We start from the raw sequence: 22913 nt of genomic DNA, 5'->3' as shown, positions 1-22913 counted from the left end.
CGCGCCGCTCTGATAAAGTTTGACTGCTCGCGCTGCGGGTGATGGATCGCCCCTTCCACAGCCATTTAAATGGCACGCGACGCTCCCCCCCTCCACCCTCCGTCCCAGTGCAGTGCAGTGCAGGCGGCGCGCGGGGAGCTCGGGGCTGCGAGTCCGGGTACACAGACACCGGGGAGGACGTGCCGGCACCTCCACCGGACACACCGAGACCCTGGTAAGCTATGACAATGGGCGATATATGGGCTAGTAATGTGGGCTAGCAGTGTGGCTATAATGTGGGCTAGTAATGCGGGCAAGCAGTGTGGGCTAGTAATGTTGGCTAGCAGTGTGGGCTAGTAATGTGGGCTAGCAGTGTGGGCTAGTAATGCGAGCTAGGAGTGTGGGCTACTAATGTTGGCTAGCAGAGACTGGGCTTTCATAGCATTCAGGAGACTGCTGGGTTATGTCAGTATACGCTAAGTACAGCTATACAGTATACTGTCAGGGCTTTCATACGGGTAAGGCTGGGGTGTGCTGTGACCTATTGTGATTTACGTGTATGGAGAAAACAATATGTATATATTTTTATTTATTTATTTTACTACTATTTTTGTATTTTTTTGTATTCATATGTATTACTCACATACATATTAGTGCACACACGTGTATACTATATTGCTTTACATTACAGTGTGTTCTTCTGTAAGAGCTACATACACACCGTGTGAGAGCAGGGATATTGTGTTCTCTGCATAGTACAATGTATAAGCCTTCCCTTTAATGGAATGCATGTGTGAAAGCAGTTTACTGTAAGGCAGTATTGGGATCAGTGCAGCCATGTGCTGATACATTGTTAATTGGATCGTGTATTATAGTATGGTACCTTGTCACTGCACTCCAGTGTGGTGCTGAAAGGGTTAATGTAACACAGACATATGTCCATTGTTCCAGAGAACACGGAAGCAGACTGTGCCAGGGGAGATAATGCTCGCTATTGCCATGGTAATAAGAGAGAGAGAGTCTCATTGCAATAATAGGGCAGCACTCTTACCGGACAATATAGATCTAACCATTCTATGAGAAAAACAAACAATCTCAGTACCAGGGGGGGTGCAGTCATTTTCACTGTGTTCCTGAGGGGATAAAAAAAAAATCTCTTTCTAGTCTGATACACAGGTTATCAAGGTTTCTCTGTCAAATCCCTATCAATATAAGCTGTAAATGAATCCAGCTGTCTGGAGAAACACTTAAATCGTTAATGATCAATCAAGCTTCCTAGTCAATAACCTAATATGCTGCTATTATTTTAAATGTCCTATTATAGCTTTGCCTTGAGAGTCAGAGGCTTCTGGTGAGAGAAAGGGTTAATAGGTTCTATAGCTTTAAATAACTGCATTCACATGAAACATACCTACACTTCAAAGAACTAATGTAGTCTTCAGAGTCATTAATCACCTGTATTTACAGTAGAAGATTGGCTATTTTCCAGGGAGAAGAGGGAGTGACCTCACATTACCTGTAATAGCTCACCAGAAAAGGTGCTATCACATAGTAATGCAGGTCACTTTAAATTAGTATTGTGACATAATGTGAGTCTAATTATACCTAATATTACAATGCCCCTCTGAGATGCAGGTGTCTTCTCACATTTTAGCTAGTTTTTCGTTATGTAAATGGATTTAGTTTAACTGGATAGCAGTATTTTGTTGTTATCTTTACAGGAATCTACATTTAGACATTTAAGTGTGTATTTCAAAGCAGTGGGACTTTTCTTTTAATTTCCACTTCTGTTTATAAATCATTTTATAGCAGTATGTGTGCTGTCATTAGTGTTTGTCCCTTCAGCACAATTTTTTATTATCTGGTCACTGATCATAATTTGTATTGCAGCCAATTAGCAGAGTATTGCTGCAATAATAAATGTGTGTATATCCCCTCTGATTGATGCAAATTTAGAATTTCCTGTAGTTCATCAATCACATATCTCAGATTAGACTTTAAGAAAAGTTTTTTGCTTGGTTTGGTTTAAAAAGTTGCATTTCAAATCAGCACTGAGTTGCTAAGAAATAAAGGATGTAGTCAGAAACATGCCTATCTATGCTCATTTGCATTAAAAATATATAACTCAATATTTTAGAAGGGCAGGTAACCCCCTGAATCTGAAGTCTAGTACACAGCACACGTTTAAGATATGCATGGGTAAAGACAACGTTTTGGCCATTATGCAAGCCTTTGTCGTGACTTGAAATTGTGCTCATTAGTATATCTGCATAGTGATAGATATGAAAGATATCATATAGATATCAAAAGATTGTGTTGAGACCAACCCCTCCCCCAGTTCAAATGAAAAAACAAAACAAATAAAAAATACTTGCATATCTCAAGTAGATTGATTGATTGTGGACTTGGGCTTTCATGGAAGAATCACAATTCAGACGAAAATTGACTCATATGTATGAATTCCAAATGGCGCAATTCAAGAATGAACCAATGAACAAATCGCACAAAGCAACAATCTTTGTTCAATCCGTTTATTCTTCTAAATTTATAAAACTGGTACCCTTATGAGGGATTACCAATCCATATTTAAGGATACCACTACAAAATTAGGAAGCTGTTGTTTTTAGTCGATACCAAATAAGGGCACTATCTATTAAATAGCGCCCTAATCTGGTATCCTTAAATATGCCAATCCCACATATGAATAACAATTTTATTTAGGAAGTTCTACTAACGAGCTGAAAGCAGATTACTTAATTTTTATTCTTTCAGCCGCTTAGTAGATAGCTAACTAATTTAGTATCCTTATGTGAGATTGCCTTATTTAAAGATACTAAAATAGGAAGCTATCTACTAAACACAGGTCCCTCCCTAATGTCGTAGCCTTAAATATGACAATCACACATAAGGTACCAATTAGGGACTTATCTTCTTTCTAAACCACTGAAAGATTTGTCGGCAATCACAGCATTCCATTCTACAAATGGAGAATCAGAAAAAAAAAATTCACACAAATTACATCTGAAATTATTCAACTAATGTCCAAAATGAGTTTTGGACAAAACAAAATAATTTTTTGTCCAAACGTATTCAGACAAACCGAAAGTTTGCGCCATGCATAAGTTTAATAGATAGATAGATTTTCTATCAGAGCATGTAAAATACACGTATATGAAGCCATTTGTGGCTTTTCCCATTTCTTAAAATCTTAGTTCTCATGAAATCACCAAACTGGTGTAAGAAATAGACACTGGAAACATGGCTATATTAATTTCACTTAAAGGGACACTATAGTCACCAGAACAACTACAGCTTATTGTAGTTGTTCTAAAGTCTATAGCCTGTCCCTGCAGGCTTTTAATGTAAAAAGTGTCTTTTCAGAGAAAAGGCAGTGTTTACATCACTGCCTAGTAACACCTCCAGTGACCACTCCTCAAACGGTAACTACAGGTGCATCCTGGGTCGGTGTTCCACAATGTGCAGCACTGACGTGCTGGAGGTACCAAATGTTCCTCATAGAGATGCAATGACTCAATGCATCTCTATGAGGAGATGCTGATTTGTGCAGGCTACATTTTTCCATGCATGTGTGGAGGAGCTCCCTGTACCCCGGCTGTGACCTCCGCCAAAGGACTGCTTACTAGCTGGAACAGGATAGGGGACTAGCTCTATTTACTCCCAGGCACTGGACGACACACAGTCCTGGGAGCTATAGTCCTTACAAGGACTTTCCCTGCTGAATCCTCCACGAGCTGGAACAGTGATTAGCCCTTTCCCCTCCCAGTAACCAGACGACACATAGTTCTGGGAGTACAACTGGAATGCTTTAATGGGACATGGTACAGCCAATTTATACACAGCCTGGACACAGTCAAACCCGCCCAGAACTCTCCCACAGCTCGAGGGGGGGTGGCTTACAGATAGCCATCTCCCGCTCTTGTAGATACAAACAGTAAAACAATTCCATACAGTAATACACATAACTGTATGTGTATTCCGCTCCCAGTGAAGGGAATGGGGCACACACATAAAACCTACATCCCTTGATAGCTTCTGGTCCCAGTCATGATCCCTGCAAATAGCGGAGCTATCGGATGTATACAACCTGAGCAATCATTGTATAAAGTCTGGGCTTGAGGCTCTGTACATACCCGCAAATAGTTTAACAGAATCACTTGGTTTAGGCCGATAGATTTAAACTTCACACCTAAACCACGCAGCGACCAATCAGCGCCCGGGGAGGGCCGGTGTTCAGAGCTAATCCCTTTAACTCATGCCAGCCTATCGGGAGAAAGAGAGTGAACCAAGTTTGCATAGTAGCTCCTTCTCCTATTGGTCGGCATGGACTTCCAGGCAGCCAGTGGGACTCTGCGGCTGTGACGCCGACTCATAGCCCCAAAGGATCTGCTAGTGCTCACGTCTCTATCCGGTGGATATCTCCACTTAGGTAGCACCGGAGAGAGCGTTCTTTGTGCAGCTAATAGCCTGGACTCGTAGATCCCGGGTAGGGAACCATTGCAGTCTCTGTGTGCCTCGCTGACAGTCCCGCTGCAGACATGAGACTCCTGGACCTCCTCTTGACTGTGATTATAGCTCCTGTAGGAGCAGATAGGGAGATCCCCGGCATGATGACCTGAAAACAAAGCGCTCGCAAGCAAGTGGGCACATGTGGGAAAGGTACTCCGTGATGGCATTCTGTCACAGCATGCATAGCCTCCCAATGCTTTCCTATGGGAAACAACAAACACACTACAATAGTATGTATAAAATAAAATGTTAAAACAAACTTAACTTAGTGACAGCTTCCCAATGGCAACTTATCCACATAGATGCCTGGTTAACACATGTATACAAAGGGTAGAGGGGAAATCGCTGTCTATACCTATAAAAAAGAAATTAACAATACATAGTGAAGATTGTTATGAGCATGTATAAAGACACGCTAACAGGTACACTCACAAGATGTCAGGAGTGATAGGGATTCTAGGCCACCACATCTGCAGGGCAAGAGGTCACCTATTCTTGACCTAAAAAGGGAAATGTTGCTGAGGTGTTATTAATCCAGGTACATTCTATCAGCATCTTGCTGTAGTTAGAGGCATGGAAGGGTGCTTGTCAATAAGTCAAACCATTACCAAACGGTTTGACTACTTACATTGGGGTGAGGCACCAGGCCACTCCTGGCACCATAACCACTACACCATATTGTAGTGGTTATGGTGCTTGGAATGCTCTTTTAAGCCTAAATTTTGCAAGAAATGTTAAAACTTGTCATGCTTGTCCAGTGAATAAAATCCCTTTATGGGGGGCGGAGCCAGCGCCTGAGCGAGCAAGTCGCACCATTCGACAGCTCCGTGCTCGAAACCCGCTAAGCCACTTATTTCAGCGGCCAAAATACACCCCGAGACCCAAAAACCGGTCCATCGACCCCGCACACCATGGGGAAGAAGGCGAAGAAGAGCCGATCTGGATCCCGGTTCCCAGGATATATGCTCTTTTATGCGCCAGGCACAACGACACGCGCCCGCCAAGATTGCGCCGCAGGAGGCCTATACCTCCCAATCCTCAGACGAGGAAATTATACCGGGCTTTAAGCCCGCTCCCGGGAAGCTACAAACCTGACCTCTGCCGCCACAAGACCTAATGGCGAGCATGGAGGACAGGGCCAAAGCAAGGAACCTGAGGATCCGTGGAGTTCCTGAAACGGTTACTACTGTGGAACTGCCACATTATTGCAGGAGGCTCATAGCCACGTTGCTAGTCCCAAAGCAGGCAAAACAAGCAGGTATGGACTCATGCTTTCGCCTTCCTAAAGCGAACAAGGCACCCCAGGAAGCTCCTAGGGACGTGCTCATTAAGTTTGTACGGGACTCAGACCGAGGGGCCCTAATGGGAGCTGCAAAAGGCTCACCTACAGTTACATTTGAGGGTGACACCCTAACGCTATACAGGGACTTATCCAGGCAGACTCTCATGTGGCGCAGGTCACTTCGCCCTGTTACCATGCAGCTAAGGGAGAATTCCATCGCCTACAAATGGGGCCCACACCGCCTTACGACGGAACGTGCAGGAAAGCAGTTATCCATGTCACACATCAATGAGGCATCTACCTTCTTACAGTCGTTAGGACTTTCATTGCCGGCAGCACCAGTGGGCGCCCGCCCAATGTGGAACATGGAAGACATCACCCCGTTCGCCCCCAGAGCAGTGACACCGAAGGCGACAGGCTCCTTAACCTGAGACTCCTCTAATGGACATACCACCCACAATTGGACTCCGCTACACACTATTGCAAACCCGCAAAGTGGACTCGCAGTCTAAACCCACATACTGTTTATAATTGATGACTATGTGTGTATAATGTGTTTAAGGTTTGGTTTACATAGTTAAATTTTTCTTTAAAAATGAAACCTAGACTGCTCACATATCGCTGATAGCATGGAAAGTCTTAAATTGATCGCAACTGGCTCCGAAAGCAACTAGCCGGTAATTATGTGCAAGATGACACTCCCCCCCCCTCCCCTTGACCACAACTACTCCCCCCCTCCAGCCCTCCCCCCCCCCCATACCAACCTAGAGCTCGCACGCAAAAGTATTCCTGGCATCCTACACCCGAGCTCCTATAGCTGGGTACAAGCGCCCTCCAAGATCGCAGCACCGAATTAAACTGCCTAGCAAGTGGGGGTTTAGAAGCCAATGTTAAAAATTAAAAACGGGTTGACTAGCAAAGGTGCAAATATTTTAAATATGTTAAGTTTTTGCTAAATGTGTTAAGTGCAGATGGATTATATGCAGTTGTATTATATACATATGTTCATCTATACACACCTGATGTAAAACAAGTTCGAATTACTGCAAACCCACAAAAATAAAGAATTTCAAAAAAAAATCCCTTTATGTGGAGAAACTTGTACTGAAATAGTAAATAAACTCAAATAAAACTATATATCAATAGTGAATAAAATTAGCAATGAGTATTGATTAATGCTCAAATTGTCAAATTACCACCTATTAAGTGTTACTTGTTCCCTAAAGTAATGATTCTATTGAATATTAGTAGCAATTTTATTCCAAACAGTTACCAAATGTATCTTTTCACCTGATACTAGTCTTCCATAGTACTACGAAATGTTGAAATTAAAGTGGCACTGACTACCTCTTGGCTGGAAGGAAAGGTACAGGACATGCGCAGCCCACCTTGGAAACCCCTTCATAGCTCTTATCGGTATAAAAGAAAGCAATGTTTACTAAAACTAATACCACATCATAGGCATGAACGAAGGGGTGTGCCAACTGTACCCGAGCACACCCTAAATCAAGGGCTCAGTTGTCCACATTTCCCCCATTTAAGTCCCTACCTGCCCTTATGTTATGTATAATTATATTGTCAGTGACGGAGATTATCTTAATTTGTCTTGGTAAATAACATTCATTATTAGATCAAATATGTTCTTGTTTTATTTCTGAAGTTTGTCTTGTTAGGGTTCGGCTGGCAATGTATAAAATGGTTTAGCTATGTTTCAGCTTGTTTGATGAATAGAAATAGTTCCTATAATGTTGAGTTTGTAATAAATATTTTACTTTTTGGAAGTATGAAATGTGTGCACACCTATTAAGCAAAGTTGTCTATTCGCCATTGGAGGCTTATACAATCTGGGTAGCACTCCACCACCTTTCGTCCATCCATTGTTATTATATACTGTTTTACTTTCACCTGTATTTTTATATAGCTCAACCAGCTTTGATCAAGATGATATGATTTTTCACATATAGTTAAAGTGGTTTTCCTTTCCCCAATGCATGTTTGTGTATGTTTATTGTGTTGAACAGAGCATAACATCTCATAGGATCATGAGTGTCCAGTGTACACTAGCGGCTCACCACCTTAAACTTCACCAGCATTCACAATTATTTTCACTAAACAATGAGGTGAGGTGAGCTGACTATATACTTTTTAAAATTAGTGATCAATCTTTCACTTAACCAGGTGGTATTTCTTTCCAGATAGGGTTTTTTTGGCTTATAATTTGGACAAAGGTTTTCAAATGACCATAACTATCTATTTAGTAAATAAGCCCCAAGGTAAAATGCTCTACCATTTGTTGATAGAGGGTGATGACAAACATGACTGATCACTTAGTTTGGGATTTTTTATAAAGGCTGTATACAAAAGACCCGTAGTAGTTTTAATGCAAATAGCATTTCCGTTGTTTCCCAGATCCCCAGGAATGTCTCATTAAGGGAGGCCTATTCACTAAACACTAACGGGGTTATTTTCTAAAATCAGAAAAAAAAAGTGAATGTCAAAATTAAGGACAGATTGACCACAATAAAAGCATAGCTGATTTATACATCTTATTTTCCAGCTCAACTATTTTAAACTTAAATGTGAAATTCAATATGAATTCTCACTGTGAATAACCCTGCAAATTGTAGTGAGTTCAAAGCTGAATTTCTAAATTTAGGTAAAGTTTTTCTAACTCTACTGTAGTCTCCGCTTATATATGTTTATATTTCAAAGTATATTTATATATTATCATCTGGAGTTAAGTTAACATTAATAAATTAAGAATGCCATGTTAATAAGAATTCAGTGCACCCATAGTGAAAATGATGCAATAGAATCATAAATTAAATTAATTCAGGAATGATTCTAGCCAAATACATGTTCAGGTTATAACTGATGAATGTATTCCTTAGGAAAGTAAATATAATACAGATAACACATTTCCATAAATATAAAAATATATGCATCCTATATGTGTGGGGGTGTAATTCTGTCTTTTTTGAAATACCAGACATGAAAGTTAAAACAGTCATATGAACTGACTGGTTGTGATAAGAGAGGAATTTCACAAAAAGGTCTGGACTGTTTAAAAGTGGTCAGGGGGAAAGAAAGCACTCACTATGGTCTGTGAATGTAACAGTAAGCTGTAGTGAGCTCAAAACCAGCTTTCAAACTTTACACCAAATAGTTAATCAAAGCTAAAGATCTTTTTTTTTTTTTTTTTGTTCCACTAAACAATATGCAGTGGTTGTTTGTAAACTGACTTTGGGAAATTTGGGCATAAATTTAAATTTAGGGGAAAAAAAATAAAAATGTTCTGTTAGGCTAACTCACCACCTTAAATCCATGCACAACGCTTAAGGTTTGCAAACTTTCTCACCAGCTCTGGCAAATGTAATGCTCTGAGCAAAGAGGAAAATAGTACAAATGCTGTTGTGCAAAGTAATATGTGCATTCCAGATTGTTTCTATAATGATTCACTTTCATTTTGTTTTGTTTTTTTGCTTAACAGTGAATTGCAAAACTAAGAGATAAAATAACCGAGCAGTGATTGCAGCTGTTTATTTTTATAATGTTTTTGCCTACGCTTTGCAGTAAAATTGTATTCCACTGTAATTCTCTGTTTAGTAAATAAACCCCAGGCTGTGTGAGGGGTCAAACACTGTTGTTTACTGAACTCCTAATTGTAGTAAAGTAAAATCCAGATTACAATTGCATAGAAATGACTGACCTCTACAAATACTCTTAACTCATGTAAAGGCCCAACTTGGTTATTTAAATCTGAAATTAGCCCTGCTGATTTAATTCGCTGAAACCCCGAGTTTATTGAATAACCCTGCCTGCTTGCACTGTTCCCACACTTCACCAGGCCTGAATAGCTAGAGGAAGCCGTGCTGGTGACGTCAGAGGAAGAGGCGTGTTCTATGTGAAAGAGTCATGCACTAAAACTTTTCCCATATCCCCAGTGTCATGTCCACAAAGGATTAGTTTGTATTGTGTGTATGTGTACTGCCTTCACTAACATGTTAGAGGCTGAGATCTGGCTGGGGATAAGGGGGTTTAACTGGTCCAAACGCTCTCCATGTTTAGGAAATGTTTGATTGCATCAAATGCATGTAGTTAGTATGATTGTTCTAATATAAATAGCATCATAGATAAGTAATGGTAAACAAGGTGAAGGAGGGGAAAAGTGAAACTATTCTGGACATTTCTAGACCAATGGGAAATAAACCCGGAGAAATGCACAGAAGGTGCTTTCACGGATAATTATGGTAATAAATGTAAGAAATTGGTCTGAGTCTATGATTAGAAAAATGAAAAGCAAATAACAGCATTTATTATATAGAATAGATTTTTTTTCTGATTTAATTCTGGCACTTTGCTTTTTTTTCTTTTTCTTTTTTTCATTAATACGTTTTTCGAATTAAAAAAATAAATAAAGAGCATATTAAAAAATATTCTACAATCTGGACAGGCTAATGTTACAGCAGTGGCGAGGCGTTATGTGATGGAGGTCTTTATTCACTATATAAGTCCATAAGGCATGCCTTTTAACATGACTTCCACATGATATTAATTAGCATCCTGAAGGACACTAAACCCACCCCCTACTCTGAGATCTATTTTCCAGGTTTCATATAGTGTGCGCAGGATGTATGAGGGATTTGGTGCATAGATCATGGATAAATATATGTATTTTATCGAAAATACAGAATGGCCTTTTTGTAACAAGCAGCAGGCGTGCCTGAGTGAGAGAGGATTCCTGGTCTTTTTGTCAGACGTCTGTTAATTGATAATCTGAACGCAATCTGCAGATATCTCTAACAACCACCACTTAACACAACAGCAATTTTCACATCCCAAGATTTAAAGTCTTTTTATTTAACTTAATTATACTAGTTTTATGATACACATAATTCCATCATACTGTAGAACTAATACTGTAATAATGTTTTTTTTAATTGTTGTTGTTGTTATTATTATTATTAGATGTTATTATAGTTATTATTATTATTATATCTGTTTGTATAATTAGGAAATAATAATATCACCACGTGTTTTAAATAAATTCTTCATTTAAAAAAGAAAAAGATTGTAAATGTAAATAAAATGCATACATAAATTAAATATATATTTTTTATAAAGTACAGAGAGACTGGGAAAATGTTAGACAGAAGGCTGTGGAATTACAATAAAGAAAGCTTTCACTTAAACTTTCTTTTTTCAACATTTGGTAGAAGATGTAGTGACATAGTTTGAGTAGAGTATTTAAACTAATCTTAATTTTACTTTGGAGAATTTATTTCTATTTCAAATAGTTTAAAATGAAAAATACAGTATTAGAAACACGGTAGAAAAGCTAGTGTTTAGTGTTACTGCTGGTGTGCTTTGAAAAAAGGGCCCAGCTTTTGTGTTTACTGTCACTAACAAAGCCTCCCAATCTGCTACTACAAAGTCTTTCACTTCAATGCGAATTAGAATGGATTTTGCCTATAACTATGCAAAGAATGTGTCTTTTTATACTCAAGACCCCTAGGAATTCCATTGTAAAATAAAATGTTTCAATCATCAAATCTTATTATTAGAAAAAATCTGCAACAAAGTGTCCTCGTTGTGAATTTGTAACAGAAAATATAATCATGTGTTATCTAAAAAAATAAATAAAAGCATGTTGCTTCCATTACTGTTTAACGTGATAAAACTTTTGCAGCTATTTTTTTTTCCTTACGTTGTCTGTTTTCTGATTACTGCATTTATTTATGTAATAAAAGTTGTAAAACGCTTCTCTGCATTTGCCAATTGCTTTGTATTTTAATTTCGAGCTGGGATTATTTAAAGAAATCTTAGCTGCAGATTCAGTCCTCCCCCACAGACAGTAATGGTGAGATTGGTGCACGCTTCTGTCGTATTGCTACAGCCTCAGTAAAGTCAAGCTGTTGTTTAAATAGAGCAATAAAAATGAATTATGGCTAAACGCCTTCAAGCCCAAACCTTCTGGATGGAATCCCCAGTCCAGACTAATACGTAAGAGTTCTTTTTTTTTTTTTTTTTTTTTTTTTGTGTGCAAGTTACTGCAATTGATATAGATGATGACATTTTCATTCATAGAGAGCATTTGATTTATGAGTTTAGGAAGAATTGCATCCAGTCCGTCTAGTTATTGTAACTGCCTTCTAACGTGTTGTGTTCAGCAATACATAAACAAACAGCTTCTGAAAACGCATATATATTCACAAAATATTGCACACATAAATATATGTGTGTGTTTGTGTGTGTGTGTGTGTGTGTGTTCTGTGTAATGTGGGCACCTGTGTGTGTGTGTGCTCGCTTATATATGTATGTATAGAATGTATGCATATACAATGAGGGTGTTATAACTTGTATGAGTGAATTTTAACTTTCCATCCTGCAAAGGATTTGGAGTAACAGCCATATAAACAATATTTTATGTATGTTTTTTGTTTTGTTTTCTTCCTAAATGCCCATTCACAGCAGTTTAATCCGTTCAAATATTTTTTTTTTATTTTTTTTTTATTATTTTATAGGTTATTTTGATCGAGATCGTCCGAGAGAAATTAAATCACATTAATGAACAAGAAGCCATTTTGTATTTGCATAGTACTATATATGTATAAATATGTATGTATGTATATATATATATATATATATATTAGTCCCATCTTCTTTTTGCATTAAATAAAACCATGTTTAATTTTCCAATCTTTATCTGAAATGTACCGTGTTAACAACATATTAATAAAAAGTTAAAAACATTGGTTTGGAAAAAAAATATTTAATGTCTAAACTTTTTTCGCAATTTGTTTTTTTGGAAAAATAATTATAAAGAATAAAAAATATATACATATATTATTAGATAGATCTATAATAAATATTTTTACACACTCAACAGTCGTAACCGTTCGGTGCAAGTTGTGATTGTTTTTTTTGGGGGGGGGAAGAGGGGGGTTCAATGCATAATGATGGCGGCGGTTTGAGACTGAGAGGGGAATAAAAAGAAAATTAACTTTTGGGAAATCATTATTTATTCTACCAAAAATACTTATATGACAACGCATTCTAACGCAGTACAAAAATAAAAAGAAAGTGAGGATACATTGTAGTTATAATCACTTTCTTAGAGGCCTCAATTATTGCTTTCAATGCTCTGTAATTAAATAGGGAAATGGCTGTTGGGTGCAATTCATTAGTTTAAAAAAATTAATTAAATTAAAAAAGAGAGAAAAAACAACTCTGACCAGTAAAACCATGGTAATGGATGGGGGGTGGTGGGGGGGGGGGGGGGATAATACAGTTTAATCTTAGGATGTTTCAGTAATTGAGGTGTTGCAAGTCGATTGTGGTAAATGTATCTGTGAAAAAATCAAAACTGTCTGCAGAAATGTCTACTGGACTATCGAGAGATCCTGGTAAACTGGGAGATACTGTGTCTGAAAGCTGTAAGCAGGAATCTGTGGAAAATACATTGAAGTCGGTGAGAGATGCAACATCATCTAAGGTATCTGGGCTGTCGTTGCTGAGCCCAGCTGCACACTCTGGTACCATTGTTGATAAAGAGTTAGGAACAGTGGGTGATTGATGTTGAAAATGTCTCAGATTTTTGTCATTGCTGGATAGTGGGGAAACTGGGAAACTTTGAGAATCTCCATTATGTGAGTTCTGACCCTGCTGCTGGGACAGAGCATTTTGCTGAAAACTGTACCCTTCCCTTTCTAGCAAAGCTCCAGAGACATTATTCAGGGCTTGCTCAAACAGAGACTTTTCCTTATCATCTTCACTCTTTTCAGAGTCTTCCAGGTTTTTAAATTTCCCCTCTCCATTCTGATTCTCCTTACACTGGGTCTGTCTTTTGTGCTTCATTCTCCTGTTTTGAAACCAGACTTTTACTTGCCTCTCGGTTAAATCCAGCAAAGCAGCAATCTCTACTCGCCTTGGTCTGCACAGATACTTGTTGAAATGAAATTCCTTTTCTAACTCTAGAAGCTGAGTGTTAGTGTAAGCTGTCCTCAGTCTCCTGGATCCTGAGCTGCTGTTGTCCTGAATTTCAATGATTTCTGCAAAAAGCACACAAACAGTCACCCATCAGATAAGAAAAACAACACAATTTCTAGATTTCTCTTTCTAAATACACTCCAGATCTCTCTCCCTCCACTGCAACAAAATGGCCGCCCTGTATGCAACACTCTCTTTGTGTAATTTTGTGTGCTAACAAAAAAAAATGTATTTTACACTTATAAAAATACATTTAAAAATGTAGAGAAAATAAATAAAATAATCCTTAAAAAAAATCAATTCCATATCTACAAATCATGAAATTTTAATTAACCACATATTAGTAGTTATTTATTTTTTTAAACAAATTAGCAGAGCAGTAACCATCTATTAATTGCTGCAAGATAAACCTAACTTTCAAGGCATGCTGTTGTGGTTGGGGTAGTGGATAGTACAGAAATAGCCACGTAGTGGCAAGTTAAAAATAAAATTAAAAAAAGAAAGAATAATTAAAAAAGCATCCAAAACAGTGAGAAAATAATAAAAAAAAAATACTTTCAAAAATAATAATAAATAAAAATAATTTTAAAAAAATCGCCCTCCCAAAAATCTCCTTAGCTCCTGGATAATTTTGAAATCCCAAATCTTGGCTGGGGAGCTGCAGGCAGGACACTGACCTTTGTGGCTGAGGCATGCTGCAGTGTTGGTGGGGACAGCAGAGACTGGAGGCAAAGGAAGCTTTTTGGAGGCTTTTTTTTCCTTCATCCAGGGGTACTCCGGAGGCAGGGATCCTGCTGGCACTGGGCTACCACTGCTCCCATTTGGGCTCTGTTTGGGTCGGCTGTGGCGAGGGTGGCTGCTTGGATTCAAGCTGGGTATGGTCTGCTCAAAAGGAGGAGGAATATGTGTCGGGTGTGCAAGCGTAGAATTCTTGATTGATGAACTTTGAAATGTATCACCGACAGGGGGGAAAGATGTCAGACACTCAGCAAGCGACGGCTGACTATTGATAAAACCAATCTCTCGCTCAAATTCGTAATTCATGGCCCTCTCCTCAAAGCCTTTTTAAAAAAGTTAGCCCCTACTTTTAGGTTTAAAGGCCCTGCAACAATGAAGTAAAAAAAAAAAATCATAAAAATCCTTTGCAGTTTTTTTTTCTAATTCACTGATTACAGCCGTATGGGGACTGTGCTACTATTAAACTATTGAATTCATGGAGACAAGGTTGAAATTGGACCGAATTGGCTGTCACATGATTGCTCCTGCCCAATGACAATTTGGGGTTTAATCAAAAGAAGCCACTGTCTGTGTGATTGATCCAGAAAAAAAAAAAAGTCTTGAAGGAACGCCTCATTGTAAGCCAGCAAGGTTTTATTTACATGCAGGAGAATGTAGAACCTTATGAAATATATATATTTTATATTTGTGTGTTGTTTGGTTTCTCTTGCCTGCCCCTGCTTGTAACTCCTGTCCCTTTGCATTGTTTCTACCAGAAAGGCGTTCTAAGCCTCACAAATCATTTAAGAACCCAAATCTGACGCCTTAAGTCATTAACAATGTAATCCATTAATCTTCTAAGTTTTGACACCAAAGACCCTACCAATAAAGATAAATAAGGCGTTTCACTCAAACAGAATTTACAATCATTTGCTGCACTTTACCTAGAGATTGTAGGTTTAACTGTTAACTGCATGGAGTGTATGTCTAGATATATTTATATATATTTATATATTTATATATTTCTCTACTGTACACTCAGCAATGGACTAGGCACAGATCCCATTGTAAGCAATGAAAGCACATATGGGAAGCGAGAGGAAGATTCTGACTGTGAATTTAATAGACCTCAAAATGGCTGAACAAAAAAAAACCCCATAAGGGAACTTGCTTCATAATACTAACAAACAACAAAAGGTAGATGGGTGTTCTGTGAATAGACAGTACAAGGTGAGTGCTTTCATTAAATAAATGCACTATTGTCTCTTTATGCTCTATCTGTGCCGCTGCCCTTTAATTAATTCATTACATTTTTTTTCCTTTTGTGTTTTCTTGAAAATGTTAACTTAGTGTAGCTTTTAAACCAGAATGCATGGCTGTTATTTAACACACGGTGTCAGGTTTCACACCCTATCAAAAATATGTGCATGTTCCTTAATTTACTTCTGTTGCAAAAATATTGATAATAAAATATTTGTATGCTAATATTAACCATTAGCATACAGATATAGACATATACATAGAGGCATATACTAATACACAATCATATATTCAGACACACAAACACATGGATATGTGTGTACTAAACATATAATTATGCACATGCTAATATTTCTCAGACGCAATCAGATATAATACACCAATATATATATACACATACACACTTCATTCAGCTTTATTCGATGACCATAAATAATGCACTGACTGTAAACATAAGATAAATAAAGGTAGGTGCCATATTAATGTTTTGTGTATGTATACATAGTATGACTTAAACACATTTATACCTGGTATGAGAAAAAATATAGGTAGACTTCCTCACAAACATAATCCTCACTATATATACCTATACACACTATATATGTATATATGCATATATATATATATATATATATATATATATATATATATATATATATATATATATATATATATCTGTTTGCATTCACAGACACTAGCATACAAATCTAGGTAGGCAGACAGTTATTAAGTGTAAACATAAAATGCTGAGATATTTTAAACATTGGAGAGATCCTAGGCTGTGTTTTAGTGAAATAAACTCTTTTTGCATTTTTGTTCCAGGCTTTGGAGAGAGAAAGACAGGACTTAGATGGAAGGTTTTTAATTTTCTTGCTTATACTCCAAACAAAGCTGGAAGGAAGTCTGTGTGTGATCAATCTTGCTTGCCAAATGGCTTGACAGCTTCTGGCCTTAAAGATCACATTTAAAGCTTCTTGTTTCTTCCAAGATCATATGTTACTGGGAAAGCAGTTTGAGTAAGAAATGCAAGTAGAGAAGAGAATATTTTTACTTTTCTTTCCTCTGTGAGCTCGGATATGTATTTGTCTCCCTGACGCACAGGTACTGCACCTTTGCCTTTGTCTTATATCCACACACATTCTAGGAAATAGGGGTAATAATGGTACTTACGATTATTTTTAAAATGTGGGTTATTGGAGGGAATGGGAGATAGCCTGATCATTTGAGATTTAATGGTTGCTTTGTTGACTAAATGAGTGTGGGTGTGGGTATTCTTGCAATCTCTTCTTTGCTCATTGGGTCTGTGAAGCAAGGAACAAAGGATTTTACTATACACACAGACATTCACACACACACACATCAAACCTAATGCATTATTCGTATAAAGAAATTAAATATTCGAGTAAAATGTATCTAATGTCTCACTAGACTTTCAGATAAAGAACAGAAAACGTCAGAGGTATTATATTTGATTGAAACAATGTAAATTGTGCCAATGACATATGGTAGCCAGGTATATAGGCATATAACAATGCAGTATGTCTGTCAATACGAAACAAACTCACTAGATTATTTGTTTATATATATATATTGGTTTTGTTTTTGTCTTTTTATCATTCGTTCATATTAAACTGATTTTAGTGTTGAAACTATTTTTATATTTTATTTTATCTTTGTTTCCTTCAGTCCTTTTTTTAAGATTTCGCTTTTTTTTTTCTCTCAGTAGATTATATTATCTGTAATTCAAGTAATTATTCTGTTTATCGGCCATCGCTTACTAAATCATATCTTGTGTGCGGTCTATTTTTAACAACTAATATCGTCATCAAAAATAAATGCAGTTATTTCACATGTGAAAATAGAGTAAGTGAAATCATATGTGAAATGGAAAATAAAATATACGGATTATCTAACGCAAATACACTCAGTGCCACATGCAAATTTAATAAAATATACATTTTACATTATTTAAATATATTGCCTGTATTAACTGTTTGTAATGCTAATCTGCTGTATATCTCTTTTTTAGTATGTCTAATTATAATTTTTAATTTCCAATAAATCTCTTTGTCAAAAAATATTTTCAACTGCTTCCGTTGCTTCTGTGTGTGAATGTTTCTAATGCTGATATGAATATATTTATTGTTTGAAATTATGTTTTTACATAATGTGTAATCTGTGTCGTGTTTGTGTGTTTGTGTGAAAGAGAGAAAATATGTCTGTTAATATTTAATTAATAAATTAAACCTAAACAATTGTGTGTGAGTTCCTATATACACACACACACACACACACACACACACAGACACACAAGTCTGCATATGTTACATTTATACTACATTTATAGGTGCAATTGACTTGATTTTCTATATTTGATTTCTAAGCATGGTCCAGAATAAGGGTTGTGTCTCTGAATTTAGATTTTGCTCATTCTTGAGTGTGGGAGTGTGGGGGAAGGGATGATTAATAGCAATACCATATGAGGAGACTAGTTAATCAAATTCCAAATAGATCATTTGTGATCTTTTGTGCTTTCAGTTGTTAGAAGAGCAGATGTAAACCTCACTTCAGTTTGTGCTTTATAAACGAACAAATTATCAATCAGAGAGAATGGGGCAGCCCTATAAATGTGTTACTTTGTCACTCTGTATGTGTCTGCATGTATGTATCTGTCTCTTTGTGTGCATGTGCATGTGTGTGAATATGTGTGTGCGCCCACAGTCACATTTCACTCAGAAACCTATTTTAAGTTTTTTTTAGCCTCCTGTTTGATAATAATTAAAACCACCCACTGAATCGCCAGTGGAAAGAAAGTGTAGGAGGAAAATGCTTAGTTTCTTTCATATATCTCCAGAAGGAAGCCATTCCAGAGGAGCAGATGCTGGGAGAGGGGGCTGCAGATTGTAAAATAAAACTGATCTCAACATGGAATAAGAGGCCATCAGCACTAAGCTATTACCTACTGCACCCCCATTATCAGGCATCTTATCAATCACTAGCAACTGAAATCAAAGACAATGTCTACAACCCTGTGCCTTTACCAGAGGATAGTCTTCCCCATGACATCATTATAGCTTGCTCTACAAGGTAACAATCTTTAAAATGCAAAAATCTCAGCCATTTAACCTAAATCATGTTTTCATATGATTGTGATCAATCCCATGCTGTATTAAGAATTATCTTCAATATTTTTCCTTATTTTTATACGTCCTAAGTTCCATTCAAAAGGCAGAGATGTAGATTCTACCAATAGAATTTTTAAAAGCAAGTATACAAATTGTCTGTCTTGACATTTTTTTTTATTATTATTATTTCTCTCAGATTTTATTGCATCTTTCAAGAGACTTATTTCAAACAGCACTCCCTGTATAACGCCATCTAACAGAAGGCTAGTACCACGACCTGAATATTTAAGATATATATTGTTTATAAATATAAACGATGGGATAAATAATATGTAAACAGTTTGATATTTCTGTTTGTAGAAAAAAAATCAATAAATTAACCAGAGTATATGCACCAGTATACACATATTAAATGACTTACAACTATAATTATGATCCAAGATGACCCTGCCCAAGCGATTTTTTTTTTATTTTTGTCTATAAATGTAACCACTTGAGAGTCAGATGAATGACTAATGATTTGCAAGGGTGTTCTACTGCAATGTTCATTCGCCTGGGCCTCAATAGGTTAAAAGAAGTGCAATAATAACTCGTTTCCCAGCTGGGTAAGAAATGTACGAACAAATTCACATTTAAGACGTTTTTCTTTTTTTTCATATAAAATATGCTTATTTACCCTGTTTGATAAAAGTGTAGAATAAAATACAAATATAACTGGTCCAGGAGGAGATTTGCAGGACAATACATACCAGATAGCAATGCAGATTGCCCAAAATAAAACCAAAAACAAACAAACAAAAAAACTGGATAGTATAAAATTAAGTCATTAACTCAAAATTAAGACGTGGATAAAAAAAAATATGTAAAAAAAAAAATAAGTCAACTGATTTCCCAATCTAATTACAAATGTGTCAGTTTAGGTGCTTCCTGAATTCTTCCCTGAGAGCTATGATGAGAAGATAAGTCTGTGTATGTTGGATGTGTGTCACATGGTCCATGGTGGTGGCTGCTATTCATTGGTCCTGGGCCACTGTAGTCCATGTTAGAATTAGCATGGGGGAGGTGAGATAGACCAAACATGGAGGACCCAGAATTAGTCATGGTATCCACATAATTGCCCCCTACATAAACGGGGCTTCCCTGTACGTGAGGATTCCCATAACCACCGCTATTTTGGAGAGGGTGGGTGTCATACTCAGGTGTGACTGCAGAAGTTCCTGTGTACCTCTTCTGGTGGGGTGGGCAGGTGTTATGGGGGCTGGGGTAGGGTGCAGGTACACCATAGGCATTTGGGTGGGGTTTGTTAAACGCAGGAGGGGACTGAGGCTCATAGGGTACACTGTTCACCAGTGAATGCATAGAGTTTAGGTATCCTCCAATAGATGGTGGTGGTCCAGGGCTCCTGCAAGGTGATTGTCCTCCTGAAGAAGTCATCATGGATTTTCCCTTCTGATCTTTTTTATATTTCATTCTCCTGTTCTGGAACCAGATTTTGATTTGCCTCTCTGTTAGGTTGAGCAAGTTAGCCATCTCCACCCTCCTGGGCCTGCACAGGTATCTGTTAAAATGAAACTCTTTTTCCAGTTCTACCAGCTGAGCGCTTGTGTAAGCGGTGCGGGCCCTCTTAGAAGAAGATTGCCCGGGAGGGCTTTTGTCCCCAGCACAGCTCTCACCTGCAAGAGAACACACAAGAACAGAACATCAACAAACGTTGATCTGGATTTCTGATTACACACACACACACCCTCACCTGCACACCTTCATATACACAGACAGCACTATCAGCCTGAGTCATCATCTATCATTAACTGGTTAGCTGCCAGGCAAGGGTCTACATGAAAGTGTCTTGGCAGAAAAAGGGTAAAGAAGGCTCAGGTTAACAATGATATAGTGTAACTGCACCTCACATCATTCAATTACCCCTTATCACTGTCAGTTAATAAAAAGCCAATCATTTTGATATGTGTCACATTTATCAATATACAAATACAAATATGTGTTGTATGATGATCCAGTACTCTATTAGATACCTAATGATTAAATATAGGAAAATACCATGGAGGAAGCTCACATCATAACATCATACATTATCATCAATCATAAATTATATTATTGCCACAACTAATGTGTGTGTTTTTGTTTATTCTGTTATTTTATTTTCACAGTTTCTGTACAATTCTCTAATAAATGTACATGTTTCTAAAAAAAATATCTTGAACTGGTTTCCTACCGTAAAAATCATAATATAAACGACCTCTGTTTGAGAACCATCAGAGCTACAGCCTATAGCAGAGATACAGCTTTGGCTTTGTGAACGCATGGGAACAACAGGAAGACAATGAATGAACTATTACCCAGTTTACAATATTCATGAGCCCTTCTGGTTCATATATGTAGCTTTTAGGGAATGCTTATATTTTTTTAAAGTAGCCATCTAACTATTGGCTAACTACATATTCCCATGATTCTAAACTAAACTATCAATAATAACATTTTCATAATAAGGAATATCTGGCTCCCTTCATGTCTGTATGAGCAATCCTTCATTCCAGAGTATATATCAGCAGTCACAAAGTTCCAGCCATCTCCAATGACTTTATCATAATGACTTGATCAAGAACCAGAGAGCTGGTCAAAACGTTATCACTGATGAAGTGTACACTCACAAATAAATGACTGATGGACAAGAGGGCTTGTGTGTGTGAACGTTCTACACTAGAACTCTGTATACTGAGTGCCTGACCTCTTCATAGGTAGAAAGCCAGGGATAAGCACTACTCATGGCATGTATTGTTTACTTAGAGGAGCTGGTGTAATGATTATACAATAATAAAATGTAAAAATACTAATAATTAAAAAAAAAATCTATGCTGAATTTACACAAAACTACTTCATTAATAAACTATTTTTTTCAAATGGGAAAACCATATAATGCTATAATGCAAACGTTTTAATATTCATGAGTTTTTCATACATTAAAGATAAATATGATAATGGGATTTAATATATTATTGTAGACTTAGTTACAGTTTATTCTACACTTTATATGCATTACTATAAAACAATGCATTTTCTGGCCACTAAATCCATTCAAATAAACCCTGAATTAAGACACATGAATTTTATTATTTTATTATTTATATTGCGCCAGCAAATTCCGTAGCGCTGTACAATGGGTATTTATGACATGTATTTTAGCATTTAGTATATATATTAAATTGTAAAGTAGGAATTCTAGCCTCTGTAACAGCACTTATTACAATGCAGATTACTCTCTCTCCCCCCCCCCCTCCATATTGTTGTATGACCGAATAGTGTGACCGAAGCTCCATATTTATCAAAAAAGATATGAAGCCATTAAATATTCTAAGCTGTACTTTGTGCTTGCACTGATTCCATTTTTTTATACTCTAGTGTATAAGCCTCTCTAAGAGTCCTTCTCCATTATCTGTAAGACAGAATAGGCCTCTGCATATCATTTGCCTAATGCAGCCATTTTGGAGGAGTGTGGGTGTGTTCATCCACTGCTTCACTGTGTACGCCCAGCCCTCTCTTTCTGAGGAAGGTAAGCAGTGCTGGCCACATAGTTGGCAATAAAGTACCATGTTCTGTGCAAAGGGTTACTTCCCTTTGTAAGCATTAAGGGGGAGAAAGAGAGCACAGGAGGAGCCAGGAGGGTAAATGTGTATTTGAGTGAGTTGGGAGAAGAGGTTAATGTATATTGAATTGAGAGGCAGGGGTCGCAAGAAAGATTAATGGTGGGAAAGATGGAACAGAGAGGAGCAATTGGAAAGTTTGAATTATTTTCTCAGTTTTGAGCAAGTTGCAATATGAAAAGGTCACTACAACAACGTTACTATATTCACTAAACAGTGAATTATGAAGAATTGATATTTGACTTCCAAAAATATAGGACAAAATATTAGACTGAAAAAAATATATCCAATTTGATTAAATAGATAAATAGATAAAATAATAAATAATAAATCTTGTTTTGGACCCAGTTCACAAGTCAAAAAACATAACCTTATTTT

The 22913-nt window shown here is 37.2% G+C and overlaps 2 protein-coding genes and 1 long non-coding RNA gene across 6 annotated transcripts in view; 1 reads left to right on the top strand and 2 right to left on the bottom strand.

The window, feature by feature from the left end:
* The first annotated feature begins 75 nt into the window (after positions 1–75).
* Positions 76–17675, top strand: LOC134609018 (uncharacterized). Its single transcript, XR_010090777.1, has 3 exons — positions 76–214; positions 15537–15724; positions 16577–17675. It is a non-coding gene; the product is annotated as an uncharacterized LOC134609018 (long non-coding RNA).
* On the bottom strand, positions 13065–15445 carry HOXA2 (homeobox A2). The gene is made up of 2 exons (XM_063452351.1): positions 14455–15445; positions 13065–13839 (listed from the first exon to the last, which is right to left on the bottom strand). The coding sequence occupies exons 1-2, from the start codon at positions 14819–14821 to the stop codon at positions 13097–13099; spliced, it is 1110 nt and encodes a 369-aa protein (XP_063308421.1). The 5' UTR covers positions 14822–15445; the 3' UTR covers positions 13065–13096.
* Positions 17676–19519: 1844 nt separating the features above from the next.
* Positions 19520–22913, bottom strand: part of HOXA3 (homeobox A3) — a 43208-nt gene continuing 39814 nt past the window's right edge. For all 4 annotated transcript variants that reach the window (XM_063452343.1, XM_063452344.1, XM_063452346.1 and 1 more), the window contains one exon: positions 19520–20552. In XM_063452343.1, coding sequence (XP_063308413.1) covers positions 19780–20552 — 773 coding nt within the window. In that variant the 3' untranslated portion in view covers positions 19520–19779. The remainder of the gene's footprint in view (positions 20553–22913) is intronic.

The sequence above is a fragment of the Pelobates fuscus genome, chromosome 4 (assembly GCF_036172605.1).
Source record: "Pelobates fuscus isolate aPelFus1 chromosome 4, aPelFus1.pri, whole genome shotgun sequence".
In the NCBI taxonomy this organism is placed as follows: Eukaryota; Metazoa; Chordata; class Amphibia; order Anura; family Pelobatidae; genus Pelobates; species Pelobates fuscus.
This window is presented reverse-complemented; position numbering and strand designations above follow the sequence as displayed.

Excerpts from the sequence above, each read along its gene's own strand:
- HOXA2 (XM_063452351.1), bottom strand. The coding sequence starts at position 14,821 with ATGAATTACGAATTTGAGCGAGAGATTGGTTTTATCAATAGTCAGCCG. Across the intron at positions 13,840-14,454 it reads AGCATGCCTCAGCCACAAAG|AAATCATTGAAATTCAGGAC; the intron begins GTCAGTGTCCTG and ends TGCTTTTTGCAG.